This window comes from Pleurodeles waltl, chromosome 2_2 (genome assembly GCF_031143425.1).
Source record: "Pleurodeles waltl isolate 20211129_DDA chromosome 2_2, aPleWal1.hap1.20221129, whole genome shotgun sequence".
NCBI classification, from domain to species: domain Eukaryota; kingdom Metazoa; phylum Chordata; class Amphibia; order Caudata; family Salamandridae; genus Pleurodeles; species Pleurodeles waltl.
Genome location: NC_090439.1, coordinates 784,186,798 through 784,207,463, shown reverse-complemented (window position 1 = coordinate 784,207,463; position 20,666 = coordinate 784,186,798). Strand labels below are relative to the sequence as shown.

General features: G+C 42.3%; 1 protein-coding gene across 1 annotated transcript in view; it reads right to left on the bottom strand.

Moving 5' to 3' along the window:
• Positions 1–20,666, bottom strand: part of ZBTB10 (zinc finger and BTB domain containing 10) — a 264,270-nt gene that overhangs the window by 129,386 nt on the left and 114,218 nt on the right. Inside the window, exon 3 of the mRNA XM_069220405.1 lies at positions 5,450–5,515. Within this exon, the coding sequence (XP_069076506.1) occupies positions 5,450–5,515 (66 nt within the window). The remainder of the gene's footprint in view (positions 1–5,449; positions 5,516–20,666) is intronic.

The following is a 20,666-nucleotide window of genomic DNA, read 5'->3' as shown; positions in this document are numbered from 1 at the left end:
AGGCTTTCAAATAATGAACCATAAATACAAGTTCGAACAGCATTATCTTTTGGAAACACATCACCTCAACTGCCAAAGGGTTTGTGCTGCAGAGGGTTGGGCCTACTTGTCCCAAGGACAAAGTAAACATTAAAACTTGTTGCCCTTGACCCCAAACAAGATGTCCCGGGCGTCGGGCGATAGGAATTCCACATCCCTGTGCTATCTAACCCGATCCCGAACGCAACAATACCGACGTAATTTTCCGAATTTGAGCTAACTTTCCGTTCCGAAACCCGGAGCGAAAGGAACACGTCCGAACCCGATGGCGGAAAGAAAACAATCGAAGATGGAGTCGACGCCCATGCGCAATGGAGACAAAGAGGAGGAGTCCCTCGGTCCCGTGACTCGAGAGACTTCTTCGAAGAAAAACAACTTGTAACACTCCGACCCAACACCAGATGGCGGGCTATGCACAACATGTGTATCTACAGCGACAGATGCCATCGAACATGTGGTTATGGATTGATGTTTCAAGGCTCTAACCAAAACTTTTTTTGAATTTGAGAAAAATATGTACCTTCAGAAACATGGGACCAGCGTGGGAAGCACCTTTGCTCCGAGTCTGGCCAGTCTCTAAGTCCATCATCTACAGAAAGAGAGAGTCGTAAACCCCATCAATCCATACATAGACAACATAGTATTGTGGAAAAGCTATATTGATTACATATTGGTTATCTGGAAAGGGGATGAGACAAGTGGTGACATTTTTAAAGTGGTTAGACAGGACCAGTTTTTTAAATTCACTCACACAATGAGTAAGGAACATTTGGTCTGCCTGGATTTAAACATTATCACCACCAATGGTGCTCTTGAAACAACCACCCATGAAAAACCAACAGCCAAAAACAGTTTACTCCTGTTTGATAGTGCTCAAGCCCACCATTTGAGAGAAAACAATTTCTCAGACTGAGAACAAATTGCTCAGAGATATCAGATTACAAAAAACAAGCCCAGAGTCTAACATCTAAACTGGAAGCTAGGAAATACCCCCCCAAGAATAAATCAACCGAGCCATGAAGCGAGCTCACAGTAACAGAGAAGCCCTTCTAGACACCGCTCCTCAAAAAGAGAAGTAGGAAAGACCGATATGTATCACAACAATTAACATAGCCTCCAATCAAGTAAGCAAGATCATTAACAAACGTTGATGCATTCTCAATAGTGCCTCATTAAATATTCCCAAACCCATGTTTTCATATAAACGGGGAAAGAGTCTTTGAGACATGCTTGTACACACCGGCCCACGCCATCGTCATAGTAAACCAGAAGATATCAACTACCTACCACTACCCAATGGACATTATCCATGTGGGAACTGTGCCATGTAACGATGGTCTCTAAACAGGTCACCTTTAACGTCAGCACAACATGGGACATTGGAGAGTTCTCCAATTGTAACCCTCAGGGAGCAGTATACATGATCACTTGTTCATGCATCCTACATTATGTGGGGACAACCACACGCAAGGTTAAGACTCGCATGTGCGAACACCATAGTAACCTGAGATGTGGACGGGCTACGACTAAAATAGCCACTCATTTGAAAGAGAAAGCACACACAGTGGACAATTACCAGTGGGTTATCCTAGAACACCATAAAGAGATTATTTGTGGGTCTACACTGTTCAAAATAGAACAACGATGGGTTTATAAATTGCGCGCACACCAATTTGGCCTCAATGAGAACATATCTTGGAGCCAGCCGACGAAGTATTAACATCACATTAATCATTAGTCGGATATACATCTCCTGAAATGAATGGTACACCTAGGCAGCGCAGAAGGTCCTATGTTCATCTCATTCCTTTACCTTCCATAGTGGCACAAAGAGCAAACCCTCAACAATAAATATTAGCCACTCACATATAAGTCACCATCATATTAAGAAGGGAACGAGTAACCCTTCGTTAAACACAAAAAAAAGAAACTCCAAATAGTTATCAAGACGATATGGGAATCCCCAGTTTTGCCTCTGTAAGCCCATAAAGCCCCAATAACCTCTGTGCAATTACAGGCGCCCACAAGGGTTACCTACTTTTAGGGTCCTCACGGACCCCTCTTCGTTCCACTGGAGGCCGCCATCTTGGGGAAGTTAGCAGTCTAGTGCTGCACTCTTTAGCATGCCGAGATCCAAGAGCTGCTGCACACTTAAACTCAGCTCCCATGTGAGCATTCAAGTTTAAGACCCCGGGGAGGTGAGCATTAGGTACAGAGCGGGAGTGTTGCTTTGAGGAAGTAAGTGCCTTTTGAACATTGTTTACATGGAGCTACAGATACGGTAAGATGAATTTATTCTAAAACGTTGCCAAATCTTTAGAGTGTGACTACAAACACACACACCCGCCCGGAGGAGCTACGATAGGAGAATCCAAATACTGAGTAGATTACGCACGCATCATGTGTGTGCTGTTTGGTGTATTTCATGTGTTTACATATTTCAAAGTTTTAAATATAGTGTTTTGTACTGCTCATTGTTAGAGTACTTTAACCCCTTCGCTGCCAGGCCTTTTCCCCCTCCTGTGCCGAGCCTTTTTTTGGCTATTTGGAGCAGTTCGCGCTTAGGCCCTCATAACTTTTTGTTCACGTAAGCTACCCACGCCAAATTTGCGTCCTTTTTTTCCAACATCCTAGGGATTCTAGAGGTACCCAGACTTTGTGGGTTCCCCAGAAGGAGGCCAAGAAATTAGCCAAAAAACAATGAAAATTTAATTGGAAAAATGGGCTGCAGAAGAAGGCTTGTGGTTTTTTCCCTGAAAAGGGCATCAACAAAGGGTTTGCGGTGATAAAATCACCAGCTTCCCAGCTTTCAGGAACAGGCAGACTTGAATCAGAAAACCCAATTTTTCAACACAATTTTGGCATTTTACTGGGACATACCCCATTTTTACGATTTTTCGTGCTTTCAGCCTCCTTCCAGTCAGTGACAGAAATGGGCATGAAACCAACGCTGGATCCCAGAAACCGCAACATTTCTGAAAAGTAGACAAAATTCTGAATTCAGCAAGGGGTAATTCGTGTAGATCCTACAAGGGTTTCCTACAGAAAATAGCAACTGAAAAAGAAAAATATTGAAATTGAGGTGAAAAAAACATAAATTTTTCTCTAAGTTTTACTCTGTAACTTTTTCCTGCAATGTCAGATTTTCGAAAGCAATATACCGTTACGTCTGCTGGACTCTTCTGGTTGCGGGTATATATAGGGCTTGTAGGTTCATCAAGAACTCTAGGTACCCAGAGCCAATAAATGACCTGCACCCTGCAGTGGGTTTTCATTCTATGCCGGGTATACAGCAATTCATTTGCTGAAATATAAAGAGTAAAAAATAGCTATCAAGAAAACCTTTGTATTTCCAAAATGGGCACAAGATAAGGTGTTGAGAAGCAGTGGTTATTTGCACATCTCTGAATTCCGGGGTGCCCATACTTGCATGTGAATTACAGGGCATTTCTCAAATAGACATCTTTTTTACACACTGTCTTACATTTGGAAGGGAAAAATGTAGAGAAAGACAAGGGGCAATAACACTTGTTTTGCTATTCTATGTTCCCCCAAGTCTCCCGATAAAAATGATACCTCACTTGTGTGGGTAGGCCTAGCGCCCGCGACAGGATATGCCCCAAAACACAACGTGGACACATCACAGAAAACAGACCTGTTTTTAGCAAAGTGCCTACCTGTAGATTTTGGCCTGTACCTCAGCCGCCACCTAGGGAAACCTACCAAACCTGTGCATTTCTGAAAACTAGAGACCTAGGGGAATCCAAGATGGGGTGACTTGTGTGGCTCGGACCAGGTTCTGTTACCCAGAATCCTTTGCAAACTTCAAAAGTTGGCTAAAAAAAACACATGTTCCTCACATTTCTGTGGCAGAAAGTTCTGGAATCTGAGAGGAGCCACAAATTTCCTTCCACCCAGCGTTCCCCCACGTCTCCCGATAAAAATGATACCTCACTTGTGTGGGTAGGCCTAGCGCTCGCGACAGGAAATGGCCCAAAACACAACGTGGACACATCACATTTTTTCATAGAAAACAGTGCCTACCTGTGGGTTTTGGCCTCTAGCTCAGCCGGCACCTGGGGAAACCTAGCAAACCAGCGCATTTTTGAAAACTAGAGACCTAGGGGAATCCAAGATGGGGTGATTTGCGGGGCTCTGAGCAGGTTCTGTTACCCAGAATCCTTTGCAAACATCAAAAGTTGGCCAAAAAAAACACTTTTTCCTCTCATTTCGGTGACAGAAAGTTCTGGAATCTGGGAGGAGCCACAAATTTCCTTCCACCCAGCGTTCCCCTAAGTCTCTCCATAAAAATGGTACCTCACTTGTGTGGGTAGGCCTAGCGCCCAAGAAAGGAAATGGCCCAAAACACAACGTGGACACAACCTATTTTTTCACAGAAAATAGGTGTTTTTTGCAAAGTGCCTACCTGTGGATTTTGGCCTCTAGCTCAGCCGGCCCCAGGGGGGGATGGGGGGGGGGGGGGGAATGCCCTAAAATAAATTTGACCCCCCCTGCCCAGGAGCGACCCTTGCCTACGGGGTCGCTCCCCCTGCGTGACATTGGCGCCAAAAAACAAATCCCCGGTGCCTAGTGGTTTCTGCCCCCTTGGGGCAGATTGACCTAAAATCGACCAATCTGCCCCCAAGGGGGGCAGAAATGGTCTAAATACAGTTTGCCCCCCAGGGGAGCGACCCTTGCCTGATGGGTCGCTCCCCATCTCTAAAAAAACAAACATACAAAAAACAAAAACACACAAAAAGAATTTGCCCTGGCGCCTAGAGGTTTCTGCCCCCCCTGGGGGTAGATCGGCCTAATACCAATAGGCCGATCTGCCCCCAGGGGGGGCAGAGATGGCCTAAAATAATTTTGGGGGTCGCTCCCCACCTAAAAAAAAAAAGAAAACATCACAAAAAAAAAAAGCAAAAAAAAAATAAGCTCCCTGGTGCCTAGAGGTTTCTGCCCCCTGGGGGGGCAGAAAAGGCCTTCCTAAAAAAATTCTCCCCCCCCCCCCCCCCCCCCCCCTGGGAGCGACCCTTGCCCAAGGGGTCGCTCCCTTTTGACAGTTTCATCCACAAAAAAAAAAAACCCTGGTGTCTAGTGGGGTTTCAAAAGCCGGATTCTTGCAATCCGGCTTTTGAAACCCTGTGAGAGACTTCAAAGGGAAGGAAATACATTTCCTTCCCTTTGAAGCCTCTCGGGCCTCCCCCATGGAATTGAAAGAGAAATGCAAAAGCATTTCTCTTTCAATCGCGCTGGAATGTAAAATACCACTGATAATTACAAGCTTGCAAAAGGTAAGTGAATTCCTAAAAACTCAAAAATTATACTTCACTTTAATCTCATAACATTCAGTGAGGCATAAACCAAAATACAAGCATCAGTTTGTTTAACTTAATTTTATGGCACTTACCATTTTCCCAAGATTCCTTTGGCCAGGATTCCGGTAAAATTCCATACTTTAACTCATTTGAAGTCCCTACAAGGGAAACAAAAGATTGTGTTGTACTAGAAGGAAAAACCGGGAGCACAGGAATAAATATTACACACATACCCTATTTGCAGAGCACTGCCCACTAGCAGAAGATTAATTCTTAAACTCCAGTGTACCAAAATACGTGCAAAGTAAGATTATTTTTCACCCCTCAAAAAAAGTACTATGATGAGGCAGCACTGCACACCAAAGTGCATACAGCAACGTGGATGCTGTGCAACATGACTCAAAGTTTGAAGCAAAGCGCTGTGCCACAGAGCGCCGCCACTTTTTTTTTTTCCTGTCAGCCATGTTGCACCGCAGCCACACTGCTATATAACACGACAAAGAAAAAACATTGACAAACCCAATAGCTCTCATAGGAGAGGCCAAACGGCTTTACCAATGCTTGACGATCTACAGAAAATAAGACTTGATCTCTTTTAAATCACATATTTCTCATATGTTATTGAATAGCATTAAGTTGCAATGTTTTATATTTAAAACTCCACGATTACCTAGGAACCTGTTTGAGTGAGTTGCTGTTATTTGCGTACGCGCTGTAATATAATTATGCAAAACTGCGCTTGCATTTTAAACTTAGCTCTAAATGTGGGGTGATTCTCACCTGTATCACATGAAAGACAGAGCTAGGAAGCTATGAAAATTTTACTTAAACATCCTCTTCTGAGGCCAATATACTTCGATAGTCTATAGGGTTTACACAACCGTTTCACTAGTTTTACTGGTAAGTGACATGAAATCACCACACAAATACATACCAATAAACAAAATACATGTCAAGAGTGGGGTGTGAGGTGGAGCTTGAGACCTTTAACACGTCATAAACACGGTCTAGCAAAGTAAAAAAAATAAAAATAAGCAAAGCTACTGGAACGTTTGCAATTCAACTTAAAACGCCTTACTGAGAGGGGTCAGGGCTTCAAAAAGACACATTTTAGCATCATTACTACAGAACCTGATTTGCTGTTTCAAGTAGAAAAACTATGTCAGCATGGCATTTTCAAAAGGGTTACCGAGGCACCTAAAACTGCTGACTAATGCAAAAAAAAAAACATATGGGACACAAGGAGCCACCAAGGGGTGGGCAGATGAAGTAGGCATAGCACACAGACGTGCAGTTATAGAGTGAAAAAATAGCTCCCATAAGTCAAGCCGTGGAAGGGCAAGTATTTTGGTCATGTGCCAGTGGAGGGTCAAAGAGACAAGGAGGCAGTAAAGATAACATGCGCTAGCCAAACAAAAGCAAGCAGATGAGATCGACAATGAAGACAACCATTGTTAAGCAATGGGTGGGCTCTAAGCCCTGTGTAAGCTAACAAAAAACCTCACAAGCAACAGCACATGCGCGGTCTCAGGCGAGAGCTAATTAACATGCCCACAAGCAAAGCGATTCATACCTGCATATTCACCTAAAAGGAAAGTTCCCTAATTCGAACCAATGAGGCTAATGTGCCAAGCATGCCACACACTTAACAGCCACCACAGTTCCTAACTGAATTAGAGTAAAGCAAATACATTAACACACAAACATTCAACAATTCCCATGAAATATAGTACAATAAACATCTACTAAAGAAAACGATTAAATGTTACTTACCTTATCCTGCAGGACGTCCTCAATGCTTTCTAGACCCTGGCTCCAGACTCCTCCAAGCTCAAGGTGACATCACACAGCTGTGAAGCAGCATGAGTGAAGAGCCTGGATTGGATGGAGTAGGCTGCCTCAGGGCTCCGAAAGGCACTGGAGCCCTGAGGCAGCCTACTCCATCCAATGTGTCTGCTCTCCAACCCAGCTGTCTAGGACAGCTGGGTTGGAGAGGTTTGAATTGCGCATGTTAGGCTGGCCATAGGAAAACAGACGGACAAATCTATTTGGGCAGTTTAAACGAAGCTGCAACTCCTCATTGCTGCCAATCAGCAGCAATGACACTCTGGCGCCTCTCCCACACTCCGTTCAGCAGAGTAAAAAATGAAATGGTAATAAAATAATTTATTACCATTTTATTTTCACTCTTTATGCAGTAGTGGGGGGTGCTCCTTCATTCCTATGGAGGAACAGCCGCTGGTTTGTTCATAATGCAACTGTCTTTGGAGAATTGAAGGAATGCTTTTCAGGGCTCGAAAAAGTCTACTGGACCACTTGCTCTGACTTTTATTTCATGAGGTTGAGTTATTTCTATATTCCACTCGACCCTTCTGGCCAGTAGACAAAGAACAGGTGTTTTTAATTAGAGAGAAAATGTGACATGCATAAGATCTAAAGGCATCTTAATTGCTGTGTTCAGAGACAGAGGTCAAAAGTCAGTTTGTCTTCTTGCAATGAAAGTACTTTTCCATGTGACTGCAGAGTTCCAGGATTTTGTGAGCTGAACTGTCTGACCTTTGTGAAATTAAAGACTTTTGGTATCAGGTTTTTCCTACCACACAACATTTGTATAACTAAGTCAACTTTACAAACATTTCAAGATATATTTCAGTAGCTGTGAAAGAATTTTTTTTGTACTTCCGATGTTTTGAAAAAAATACTTTAATAGTATGAAAAAAAGACAGAACACTTTACTTGGTGATGTGCAAATGATTAATGTTTTCTGAAACCCAATTAACACAGATTATTAATACTCTAGTTCTATCAGTAAAGCTGCAAGTTAGTGGGAAGGTTTTTGAACATATCTTGGAAATTTACTGTCTGTAAATGGCAGTGTGCTACCACATCATGCTTTAGCAATATATTTACTAAAAGTGAGTGTTCAAACAAACTGAGAAACACTCCTGCTCTGATGGCAAAGCTATTAGTAAACTAAGAGGCAAGTCTTGCATGGATCATGTGTACCCTATATGTCGGCTAGATTTATTATACACGGAGCAATTGTTTTGTGTATTTAATCAAATAAAAGAGGATTCTTTTTTTTGGTCTTTTTTTTTTTTTTTTTTTTTTTTTTTTTTTTTACAGCAGAGATGCTTAAGTCACATATTTGAAGATGCACTCATGTGAGTAAGAAAAAGGTGACTGTAAAATACAATATTTGCCAAGTATCACACAATTTGAGACCCGTTTCCGGGTCAAGTACATTACAGTTAGGTCAAGTAGATTATTCAAGCTACTCGACCTGCACGTCTAGTAACATTTTCATGATTTTTTGAGGCCTGCTTTTTTTTTTTTAACTTTAAACACGTGACTCTCACCAACCCATCTTCTGATGATAGAGCCCAGAGAAGATTAGTCTTCCAAAAAAAGAACTTCAGCACTATCCTTTGGATCAGACATACTGATGGAAATGTCCGGAAGAGAAATTTCATAACAAAGGAGGTGGCAGAGAGGATCTTAAATATCCGAAAAAGGCTAAGAAGTGTCGTCTAGTTGACATGCGAGACAGTCTTTGGCCAAAGGTATCAGGTATACTGGGATCCGACGAATCTGGGAAGATGAGGATGCAAGCCTTTTTCTGTGAATTCAGGATTGGTAAGCATTTGAGAAGAATCTCCAGGTGACTAAACTATGCGGCTACGAGCCAGGCCACGAACTTCAGGTTTATGTGAACCTGACACTGTTGTTTTGACAGCAGAAGAGATTGGATGTTGAAGCTAATCAGTGACCAGCGAAACTACTTCAGCAGAGTGCAGATCCAGTTCTGGGTCAACACCACCAGTGTTGCAAGACTATGGTTACAAGGTTCCATTATGATTTTGCTGATAATGCTTAGGGCCAAGAGATACACATGAAAAGAATAGGTGCAAAAGTGACAATAGGTCATTAAAATACTTTCCAATTCCACCGTGCTCCCAATCCTACCCACAGCATCCAGTCCCTGCTTGCAAGGGACAGGCCAATTAATGTTTTGTTGGCTAGACCAAGCACTTGAGTTATCTGAAGTTGGTTGTGATGCACCTCCCATTCAAGGCAGTCCAACAAAGGGCAATTTCGGGCATTCGTTCAATCAGTGCTGAATCCTACAGTGTTCCATTGACAGTAACACAATGGTATGGACCTTCCAGTTCAACATGTCTTACATCTCCTCTGAAACAATGTGAGACGGTGTTCTTTTGTTTAATGACATAGGAGGTAAAAGGTATTGTTACCCGTTTTCTTCAGCACTGACTGACCTCTCAACCTCAGCATTAAGGCTCAAATGCCAAGCTGCACTGTCTGCATGTTAATGTCCACCTTTTTATCCACAGGCCTTGTGGGGACAGATCCTGCATGTAGAAAGATCATGGGTGTAGACAAATCCTGCATGTGCTGAAGTAGTCATGACATTGCTGGGAGAAGGGGGCTGGAATGGAAGATATATTGACAAAAGTTTGGAAATCCTCCACAAATTATCATCTGCTTGAACCATTGGGTAAGCCGCACAATAGCTTTGCACACTTCTGAGACTTGTTGCGATTGGCATCTGCCTGTCTGATGGGGGGCATTCTCATCCAGTAAAAGGAAGTTAACAGAATGTATGATGGCATCAAGACCAAGAATGACTTTTAGGATCTGATTTCCAACGTGAAACTAAGTATGCAGCCACTGAAATCAGTTTGTAATTATGGTCTTGGGAGGCTAGGCCTTGCCCTGAAGTGATCAGAACATACTTTAAGAAGAGAAACCTTGCAGTGTTTTGCAGACTGAAGTTTTAACCTGCATATGTTCAGGATGAGATTGTGACACTAATAAAGAGCAAGCATGTTTCTGAGGATACGACGGACTCCTGTACTGTCAGTTGTCCAGGTCCAAAAACATCTGTTTTCTCAGATGTCTGGACAATAAAACTGGGCATTTCGTTAATATTCTTGTCACTAGCTTCAAACCAAAGTAATTGTGTTTTGAAATGACAAGGGGTAACAGCTAATGAGAACCTCAGAAAGTGAATGGGAATTATAAGTATAGATTTTGAATTAAATAACTTTGAGGCTGATAAGTCAAATATTTTCCATAATACAGCAACAAGATATTGCCATTTCAAGCAGCCCCTGATGAAGCACTATTTTTCACAAATGTATTTAAGGCACTTAAGTCCATGATCCGCTTCCATCCTCTCTCCTTTTTGTTTACTAATAGCCTGGAACAGACGGTGCTGGGTCATGGTCACCATATTTACTGCTCTACTGAGAAGCAACCCTGAAATCCCCAGATTACAATTCTTAAAGGTTAATTTCCATCCTCAGCGGGTGGCATGGACGCTGCTACAGGCACAATACATGACAACTGTACTACAGCACCTATCGACTGGACACGGTACCCATCCATTCAGGAGCAAAATCTGAAATACATTGTCCAACAGCCTGAGACAGGGAAGCCTGCAGGTCAGCATTAGAGAGGGAGGCTCTTAAGGGAATCTCCAGGTAGAAAAACTGCAAGACTCCATCTCTTGGATTTAGACCAGCTGTACAACTTTTGTTGATCTGCATTAGAGGTGAAGCTCTGCCCATAGACAGTTAGATAGTATATATTTTATTGACTGCTTCGGCCCCTGCAACACCAGGAGCTCCCTTGATCTGTCAAGGCCCTTTTAGAGCGACAACAAATGGTTGGTTACCAGACCAGTAACTCCAAAAAATATATACTAACTTTGTCTGCCTTCATTCCTTGCAGAGCTTCGTCAATTGTTTTCCAAATAGGGAGACCCATTTTAATGGTATAACCAGTGTATCTTGCTCTGGACATTGGGACTGTAATCTGCACCCGCCACTGCTGGTGCAAGACCACCACTCCTGACAATTGGCAAAACTGAAATTTGATGCGTCAGTCAATGCATCTATGATTGCTTTGAGGCATAGGACACACTTTTGTAAGCTAGCTAATGCGTTGGCTGCCTTTATAGAGGAGACAGCCATGGTGGTCACCATCTTACATATATTATACATTTTCCCAAAAATCTGTCCGGGAGTGCTGGGCACAACAGTACGCAGCCACCTAGATAATGGAGGCAAGCATTAGACAGTGCTGAAAGGACAATGCTGCTAACTATGAAACTCAGTTTGTTTTCTCCAGGTGAAGCACTGAACCATGTACTCTTAATTGGGCCTTCGTTAGCTTTAGTCACTCTTTCCATAAGTAATACAGAATCGGGGTGGGCTTTACTGAACTGCTTAGCTTCTCTTTAAATTCACACAGAAAGCACAGTTTCTCAACTGCAGACACTGGCTGGCTGAAATATCTGCGAGCTCTCTGTAGGCTGTCATGCACTGCTATCTTGTCATCAGGAGAACAGGTCTGAGGTGGGGTCTTCTGGCCTTCTTGGGGCAGTATATACTTTTACCACTCCTTGTTGAACACATTTATGTCTTCATTGTCTCCTGTAATTTTACCTTTCTTTCTTCTTCTTCCTCCTCTCCAATGTCCTTAAACATTTGACACACCCATTGCAGAGGTTGTGGTGTTGGGGGTGGAGGTGGAGCCAAAGCCAATATTTCCTGGTAAAATAACATTGGGGTTTTCATCATTTGCAGAACAGACTGTCAACCATTTTAGATCTGTAAAGAATCATACTAGCTTGAGGTACTAGTTAACCTCTACATTGTCTTACCATGATCATGATGCCACTGTTGCTCCAGTTCTGGCTGATCAATCTCACCCATAGACAGCAGAATGTTATAATTTATGAAACCCACTACTGATTTAAAAACCCTGACTAGCAAGGTGTTATACTTAGTGGTCATGGCTCTTAACATGAAATTGCATTAAGTTGACAAAGGCCTTTCCTACACTGATGCCTAAGATTTGAGCCTAGTAGAAGGATAAAGTGATTACAGACCTGTGTTCCGTGTCAGTTTCAGTTTATGGTAGGGGTGGAAACAAGTTTCTGTTGGAATTGAGACCTAACTCACAGATGGCACCTTTAGAAGTCTGTCATCTATGCATGCAAACTGCTGTACCCTTATAAGAAGAAAAGCTTCCACGGGGGAGCCATTTTATAGAGATTTGAGGGAAAATTTCAGGCCAAAAGAAAGAGCTTTGAATTAATAGTGCTCCTCCACCATTTCAGACCTTAGATACTGCCTATGTTTTGGGTGTAATGAAATGAAATAGGGATTTAAGAGAGAGTAACTCCTCTCTTGCAGAAACTAAACCACTTCCTAGAAGGTTACTATCCAAAACGACTGCTTCATTAAGGAGTCAGTTGATCTCGCACAAGTCCATATTCTATTAATTTGTTATCTTTCTGACCAAAAAAATTCTTCTCTCGAAGATGTGTTCTATGGCCTTCTTGAGAAAGGTGATGTGCTATTATTGCAGATCCCACAGGTGGAAGTGGTGCTTTTTCGAAGGTGGACGGCACAGAGGTATGTGTAGAAACTCCAGGGTATGCCCAAACTCCATTCTCTAGAGCAAGAACTGTCAGTAGTAATGGTTTTCAGTTTCAAGACAAACTTTGAGATTCTTCCCCACCCTCTGACTACATGCATGGAGGATTGTTGTAGTAGCATAACTGAGCAGTTAGGTACATTTATTAGAGTAGTCAAAAGACGACTGAAGCACTGCTTGACAGAGTCTTTGGTACATGTGCCTCTTGTCTGCCTGAGGCATATTCTTCTTTGTGCTAAGACTTCTTGTAACTATAACACTACTGACAATGTGGTGTTTAAGTCAAATTACTTCCTCTACTTTGATGGGCCATTTTAAAGACATAAACAGGTAATCAGCAGTGTTCCTATTAATGTTTATACTCTGCAGAACGTTGTTCACACACGTCCTCAGGAATGCCTCACTGCCCAAAGGCATAGCAAGAACCCTGCTCTTGACTTCACGTGCCTTTGAACCAACTTTACCTCTGCAACAAAGCAGCTCCAGTTAGATGACACATCGATGGATGCATCAGTTCTGACTGCTAAGGGGTGGACACAAATCCTTACTCCTGCCTTTGCTTCACTGCACCCGTCTCCTTGGAAAAGGACAATGAGGGTGAACTATCTACATTTCAAGAAAGTAGGCCTTTTTTTTTTATTGAGCAGTCAATAACCAATACATTAAAAGACAAAAAAAAAAAAGGCTCTGCTGTATACACAGAAATTAATATTTAAAATCACACGTGTGATCAATTAGCAGCATAATACATGGAATCGATATAAAGTGCTAATCAGGAGAGAGAAAATTGTCAATTGTTAGCAGTGCAATCACTTCATGTTATACAGAAAGTCTGACAAGGATTATATTTTCACCCACATATCCGCGGTTCAAATTAACTCATAATAAAACTATACTCATATTTCCCTATACTAATCCACCACTAATTCCTTTTGGTATCCGGAGTAGCGTGCTACTTGCCGAAAAGCGCTTTAACGCCTCGTCAGGGGTAGTAAGCGCTATATAAATACTATTACATTACAATATATGAGGCTAGAAAAAATAAAAGTGTCTAGGGCGGGCAGTAAATTCTTTTGGCATGACATGGTATAAAAAGGAAAACAGAGACCTGGGGCATCGGTCTAATCTGCCTCTCATGCCAGCAGCACAGCTTAATCCCTGGAAACACCTCTGGCAATACTAACTATTGCCACTTCCCGTTTGTATGGGATGAGCGGCTTACCCGGTCTATAGACTATGCACCCCAATCTTAGCCCAGATTGCTAAGAACCTCGCAGTGCAGCCCACCTGTCCGGCATATGCTTTTTCAAATGCCTTAGTTCTTTGCATCTTAGCCTGCCAGTGCTCAGGGAAGGAATCAATGTTGATCTCTATTTCTGTAGTGCTAAGCTACGTGCCACTGTGATGCCAATAAACACTAGCACCACAGTTTTTATTGGCTTTACGAACAGTATTAGAGTAGCAAAATAGCACTAGCATGGCCTTAGGGAGCGCCTTGAATACCTTCAGCCACAAATCATGAAGCGCTGGACATAAAAAGCAAATATGGGACCAGTCTCTTTCCTTTTCCGACTGGCAACAAAAGCATGTATCGGGTAACACACTGACCATTTTATGCAGTCTACAAGGGGCGTGATATGCCAGCCACCTAGCAGCAAAGCCATTCTTTAGAAATTAGTAGCTCGTAAAGATTTATACACCAGTTCTGCGATCTACATCCACTCTCCCTTTGTGATTGTACAACCAGTAGTGAGGGCAATTTTTACTAGGATGTCATTTATCAGGCGCGATTTGGCATTCTGACGTAAAAAGCTGGTACCAGTTCCCCTACACCAGTTAACTGACATTTTTATGAATGACGCATCACCATGTGCGTCTGGGCTCAAGGCAGCTTAAGTTGTGGAAAGAAGACTAAATATCTGCAAACCACTAAACATAAGGCCATCTGGCTTCATCCCCCAGACGCAAGGCTACTTCGTCCCGTGTTAGGTGTCTGTCACCATTATAGAAGTCGCCTTATCGTGCAAACCCCTTCTTCTAGCATTCCGAATGGCACTGGAAGGGACTAAGTCCAAAATTCAGCAGTCCTCAGGCAATATAAAAGCATGACATTTCAGCACCCGCGAAGCTTCAAAACATTTCTTTGTACGGAACTCAATAGCATGAAGCAACTTATATCTTTTTTACTTTGGAAGTTTCATTTTTTTTTTTTTATAAAGACAGTAGTCAAACGTATTTGTATTAACCATCATTCGTGCAATATAATCTGTAAGAGCAGCTTAATAATATGTTTTGCAACAGGGTAGAGAGAGTCCCCTTGCGATTTTTTCAGTTGCAAAACTGCTATTCTAGTCCTGGGTTGCTTAGTATTTCATATAATTGGAACAGTTGGCTAAGAGCCTTAAAATAAGAACTATTAACTATAATAGTGATTGTGGTCAGTAAACATAACACCAATGGAAGAATCAACATCTTTATCAATGATACCCCACCTATTAAGGATAAAAGATGACAACTACTTCTATCTAAAAGCGATTTGATCTTGTGAAAAGTCGCTTTATAGTTGAAATGAGACAATTCGGAATAGTTGTTTGTTAGATAAATGCCAAGATACCTGATATGGCGATGAGGTGCATACTGGCGCTGGAGCTCACAAGGGAGATAGTTGGAAGATGTATTAAAAAGAAGTATCTCCATTTTGGTCTGGTTATCCTTATACCTCCTACCCCTGTAAGTTCTGCAATAACGCTTAGCATGTTCTGGATGTTTGCTGCATCCAGATTTAAGTAAACAATGTCATCAGCAAAAAGATTATTTTTCGACATCCCCATCAATAATGGAATTACTGGTATATCATTGCGGATTCTAGTTGCTAATGGATCACTAAAAATAGTGAACAGTACTAGGCACATTGGGCAGGCTTGGCGAATGTCCCAGTTTATTTCTACAACTCCAGCCTCTTTCACGTTAACAATTAATCACTTTCGCCATTGCTCCTTGATACAAATTCATAACATTTTTAAAAATTGTTCGGTGAAGCCGTACTTCCTTAGAATAAAAAACAATGCACCCCAGTTGACCAAGTCAAACTCTTTTTTGGCACTGATCATTAAATTGGCAGCGTTTTCCTTATTAGAAGAGAAATAATCCATAGCTTGAATTAAGAAACTGGTGTTTGCTGCCATTTGCCTGCCCGGAATTGGGGGGGAAAAAAAAAAAAAAAAAAAGACAAAAAACACACTGATCCCTATGTACTAAACTATTATCAAAATGAATAACAACATGAAGTCCAGATTTTAATGGATAGTTTATAGTTTGATTTCAGGAGACTAACTGGTCTGTAAGAGTTGCCATTAGTGGCATTCTCATCCTTCTTGAGGAAATTAACAAATATTGATTTCTTAAAGAATTGGGGAATGGCCTTCCCCCATCCTAAACTGGTTAAACAGACTAAGAAGGGTAGCAATTCCTTGGCAAAGATCTTGAATATTTCTGTGGGAATGCCATCACTACCACAGGCCTTACCATTTGGCATGCGTTTAAGAGCGCACATTGATTCAGTGAGCTGCATTCCCTCTTGGACTAGCTCTCCCTGCTCTCTTCTAGTGTTGGGGACAGGAAAAAAAGTTCTAATCGAAAACTTGGAACCTCCTCCGTTTTCTCATAACCTCTCAAAACCTCAGCAATCTTGCTACTGTCACCCACTAAACAATGAGTATCTAGGTTTTCGATCGATCTATGATTTGTTTATTTCTTCTCAGCCTAGTGGAGCAAGCAATAAACTTGCTGATATGCTGACTCGCCTCAAATTTTTTGTTGGATGTTAATCTCTTTGATTATGAAAAATCACAAGTTGCTTGTTTGGCGATTGCAAGTTCCTTTTTTTCCTCCTCCCTTGTATTTCCTCCAGACAGGTTTGTATTGACAGCACGATCAACTGCTCCTTGCAGTGAGAATACTTTGGCATTATACTCAGTGTTCATGAGCATGATATGCTATAACATGCCCGTGAAAGGCAGACTTAAAGGCCTCCCATAACGTTAGATCATCGGCGATGCCTTGATTATTCTAAAAAAAAAAAAAAAAAAAAAAACTTGATAAAAAAATCTAGTGTTTTCTAACCAAGCGAGATCTGAAAGTAGAGCAAGACTGAACCCACACCTAGGATGCTCTTTTCGCTGAGAGGTCAAGCAGAATTGTCATGAATTATAAGAAAATTAGGGCCAGATGTAGCAAAGGGTTTTACCCATTCTATGTCTATGGGAAAATGTGTTTGTACATATGGCCCTTAGTTACTTACCTGTAACTTCAGTTTTCCAGTATTGGAATCTTTCAGAGATTCACATGCTTGAAACATTACCAGTCGTCTAGATGGGAGCCCCCAGTGCATTTAACCAAACAGTGTTACCAGAGATTTAAACCTAAGGGCCCTTAGGCTTCTTCATTTAACACTCGTATCAGAGCCATTTTAAGAAAAAGGACCAAACTTCAGAATCCACCAATCAGGAGACACCACCCTTTGGAACCCTCCTGAGAAGCTCCAGTACCTCAGATTTTCAAAGCACAAGTGTGTATAACATGACAAAGAAAAAGAGAGGCTAAAGTGAGCTTCTCCGGGGAGGCGGGCGAGTCGCATGTGAATCTATGAAAGATTAGAATACCGGAGAACTAAATTTACAGCTAAGTAACTAATTTTCTTACTCCAGAATTGCAACTTTTATAGATTCACATGCTTGAATCAGAGTAGCAAGCAGTACATATGCACATTGTAATACTCCTAAAATCTGTTCAGTAAACACATTGAAAACATGTTTACACACACCAATATATCGAAATTATGATTTTTTTTATTTAAAAAAAAAAAAAACATTATAGACACATCACAATATACATTTAGCATGAATCTGAGATGACTAGTCATAGACAAAGTTCTTATCCGACATCATGACGGTGGGATGAAAGAAGTAGCTCACCTTCACTGGAAAAGGTTCCTGAGGACAGCTTGACCCAACGCTACCTCTCCTTGAGATAATGCTGCAGTAATGTCTGGTAAACGTATGGCGGCTCTTCCAAGTTGTTGCTCTACAAAAGTCTTGCAGCGGTACACCAGCAAACAGCGCTGTTGAAGAAGAAACTGCTCGCGTTGAATGCACACAGACAGAAGATTGTAGTGGATTGCCCGCTGCTTGATGGCAAATTTGAATTGCTGAGGAGATCCATCTAGCTATGCTCTGTTAAGAGAGCGGTTGACCACGTCTGGGTGCACTCTATGCCACAAATAGTTGGTTGGACCTGCGAAATGGTTTAGTCCTGTCTTAATAGAATTTAATACACCTTTTAATGTCTAAAGAGTGTAATGTTCTCTCCGCTGGGGTCATCTGATCTGGAAAGGATGTGTTGAAAACTAAGGGCTCTTTGAGATGAAAATCTGAAGGGACCTTTGGAATAAAATGCGGGTTAGTGTGCAAGATTAGTCTATCTTTTTTTAATCTGTAAAAACGGTTCATGTATGGAAAGTGTCTGTATCTCACTAACTCGTCTGGCTGATGTGAGGGCAACAAGTAAGGCGACTTCCCTGGAGAGGAATTTCATGAAATCTAGATGAATTGGCTTGAAAGGCTGCATCAAAAGTTGTGCAAGAACTATACTTAAATTCCAAGAGGGAGAAGGAGGTCTGAATGGTGGGAACACTCTGAAAAGCCCTTTCAGGAATCGTTTTATCAACCTAGAGGACCATAACGAAGGTGAAGAGTCTGAGCGTCTATAAGACGCAATCCCCCTCCCCCTGCCAGGTGAGCCTTAATAGAGGAATATGCAAGGCCTGAGTGAGCTAAATGCAACAAAAAAGGTAATATCTGCTCCGGAGATGAGGAAAGCGGATCAATTTGCTGTTGATGACACCACAAACAAAACCTTTTCCACTTACATGAGTGAGCCTTATTGGTGCTGGCTGCTCTGTCTTTGGATAGAATGTCCCTGCACTTTTGTGGAATGTTTAAATGTGCAAATTCCCTGTGCTCAGGAGCCATGCAGATAATCGCAATGATTGAGGATCCGGATGCAAGATCTGACCATTGCTCATTATTAGCAGATGCAGAGTTATTCTCAGTGGGATGCAAGGCTTCACTGACAGAAGAAGCTCTGCGAACCAATGTTGACGAGGCCAGTACTGGGCAATTAATAACAGTGTGCACGGTTCTCTCCATCTTTGTTAGGACTGTCGGGATCAAAGGGATAGGTGGAAAAGCGTATGCAAAGATTTCTAACCAAGCTATGGAAAATGCATTCCCCCAAGATCGCTTTTGGTGATGCCAGCTTGCAAAGTATTGGCATTTGGCGTTCAACTCGCTGGTGAAAAGGTCGAGTTTGGGTGTTCCCCACTGGGAAATGTTGTTGACAGTGGACTGGTCCAGTTCCCATTCGTAACACTTTGATTTTTGCCTGCTGAGCAAGTCTGCTATCATGCTCTGTATGCCTAGAAGGTGCACTGCTGTGAGCAGGATGTCCTGCTGCGCTGCCCAGTTCCAGATCTTCTGAGCTTCCCTGGAGAGAGGATGAGATCTTGTGCCTCCCTGTTTGTTGAGGTAATGCATCGTAGTAGTGTTGTCCATTCTTATTACCACTTCTGAATCAGCAATCTTTGGGAGGAAAGCCTGTACAGCTAGATGAACTGCTTTGAGCTCCAGCAGATTGATGTACATTGTCCGCAACTCTAGAAGCCACCTGCCACTTACTTCTTGTAAAACTGCTCCCCAATCTTCCAGGGAGGCATCTGTGGTGCTTGTCCACGGTGCTGGGCGATGAAGAAACAATAGACCAATAGACGGATGATGTTTTTGAGACCACCATACCAGAGCTTTGTTGATTGCCGGTTTAATGTTTATCTGATCTTCGAAGCTTCTTGAAACCTGTAGCCATTGTAGATTGAGCTGCTCTTGCAGGGGACACATTTGGAGTCTGCAGAGAGAACTGGAGGTATGCATGAGGACATCATGCCCAATAAGGACTTGAAGAGGTGTACTAAATGTAGTCTTTTCCTTGAATCGATCTTGCTAGAGATACTATTTTCTGCTGTCTTTCCGCAGTGGGACATGCCATGGTGGAACAAGTGTACAGTTTTGCCCCCTAGAAAAGTGATCCTGCATGGTGGTTGGGGTTTGGATTTCTCCCAGTTGGGAGTCAGGCATAAGCTGAAGAGCAAGGAAATGCACTTTTTTTGTTGACCTGCGTGCTCCTATGTAGGTGCTTGCTTTTATCAGCCAATCGTCTAGGTATGGAAATGCTTGATTTTTTTCTTCTCCTGAGAAAGGCTGCAATAGGAGCTAGGCACTTGTTAAATATTCTGGGAACTGACTTTAGGCCAAAAGGGAAGGACTCGGAATTTGAAAATGGCTTCTGGCTACCATGAATCTCAGGTATTGTCTGTGGGCTGGGTAAATGGGGATGTGTGGAAACAGGCATCCTTTAGGTCTAGTGTAGACATAAAATCTCCCTGGTTCAATCGCAGAAGGACATCCTGAAGGCTTATCATGCAGAAGGATTGTTTTCTCAACCTTGCCTCCGAAGGACAGCCAAACCTGCGAGCTGATGAAACAAAGTAGTGGCTATATCCATCACACAATCTATTTCCACTGATATACGCTCTCCCTCATGCAATGTCTTTTTTGCTTCCGATTTAACATCCTCGGCAACTGATCAATATGCGTGGTGATGTCTGCCCATAATTGCCTATCATATCTGGCTAACACTGCCAGGGAGTTAGCCGCTCTTATAACGAGGATAGACACTGACGAAAACATCTTCCTGATGTTATCCAAACATCTACCCTCTTTGTCCAGAGGT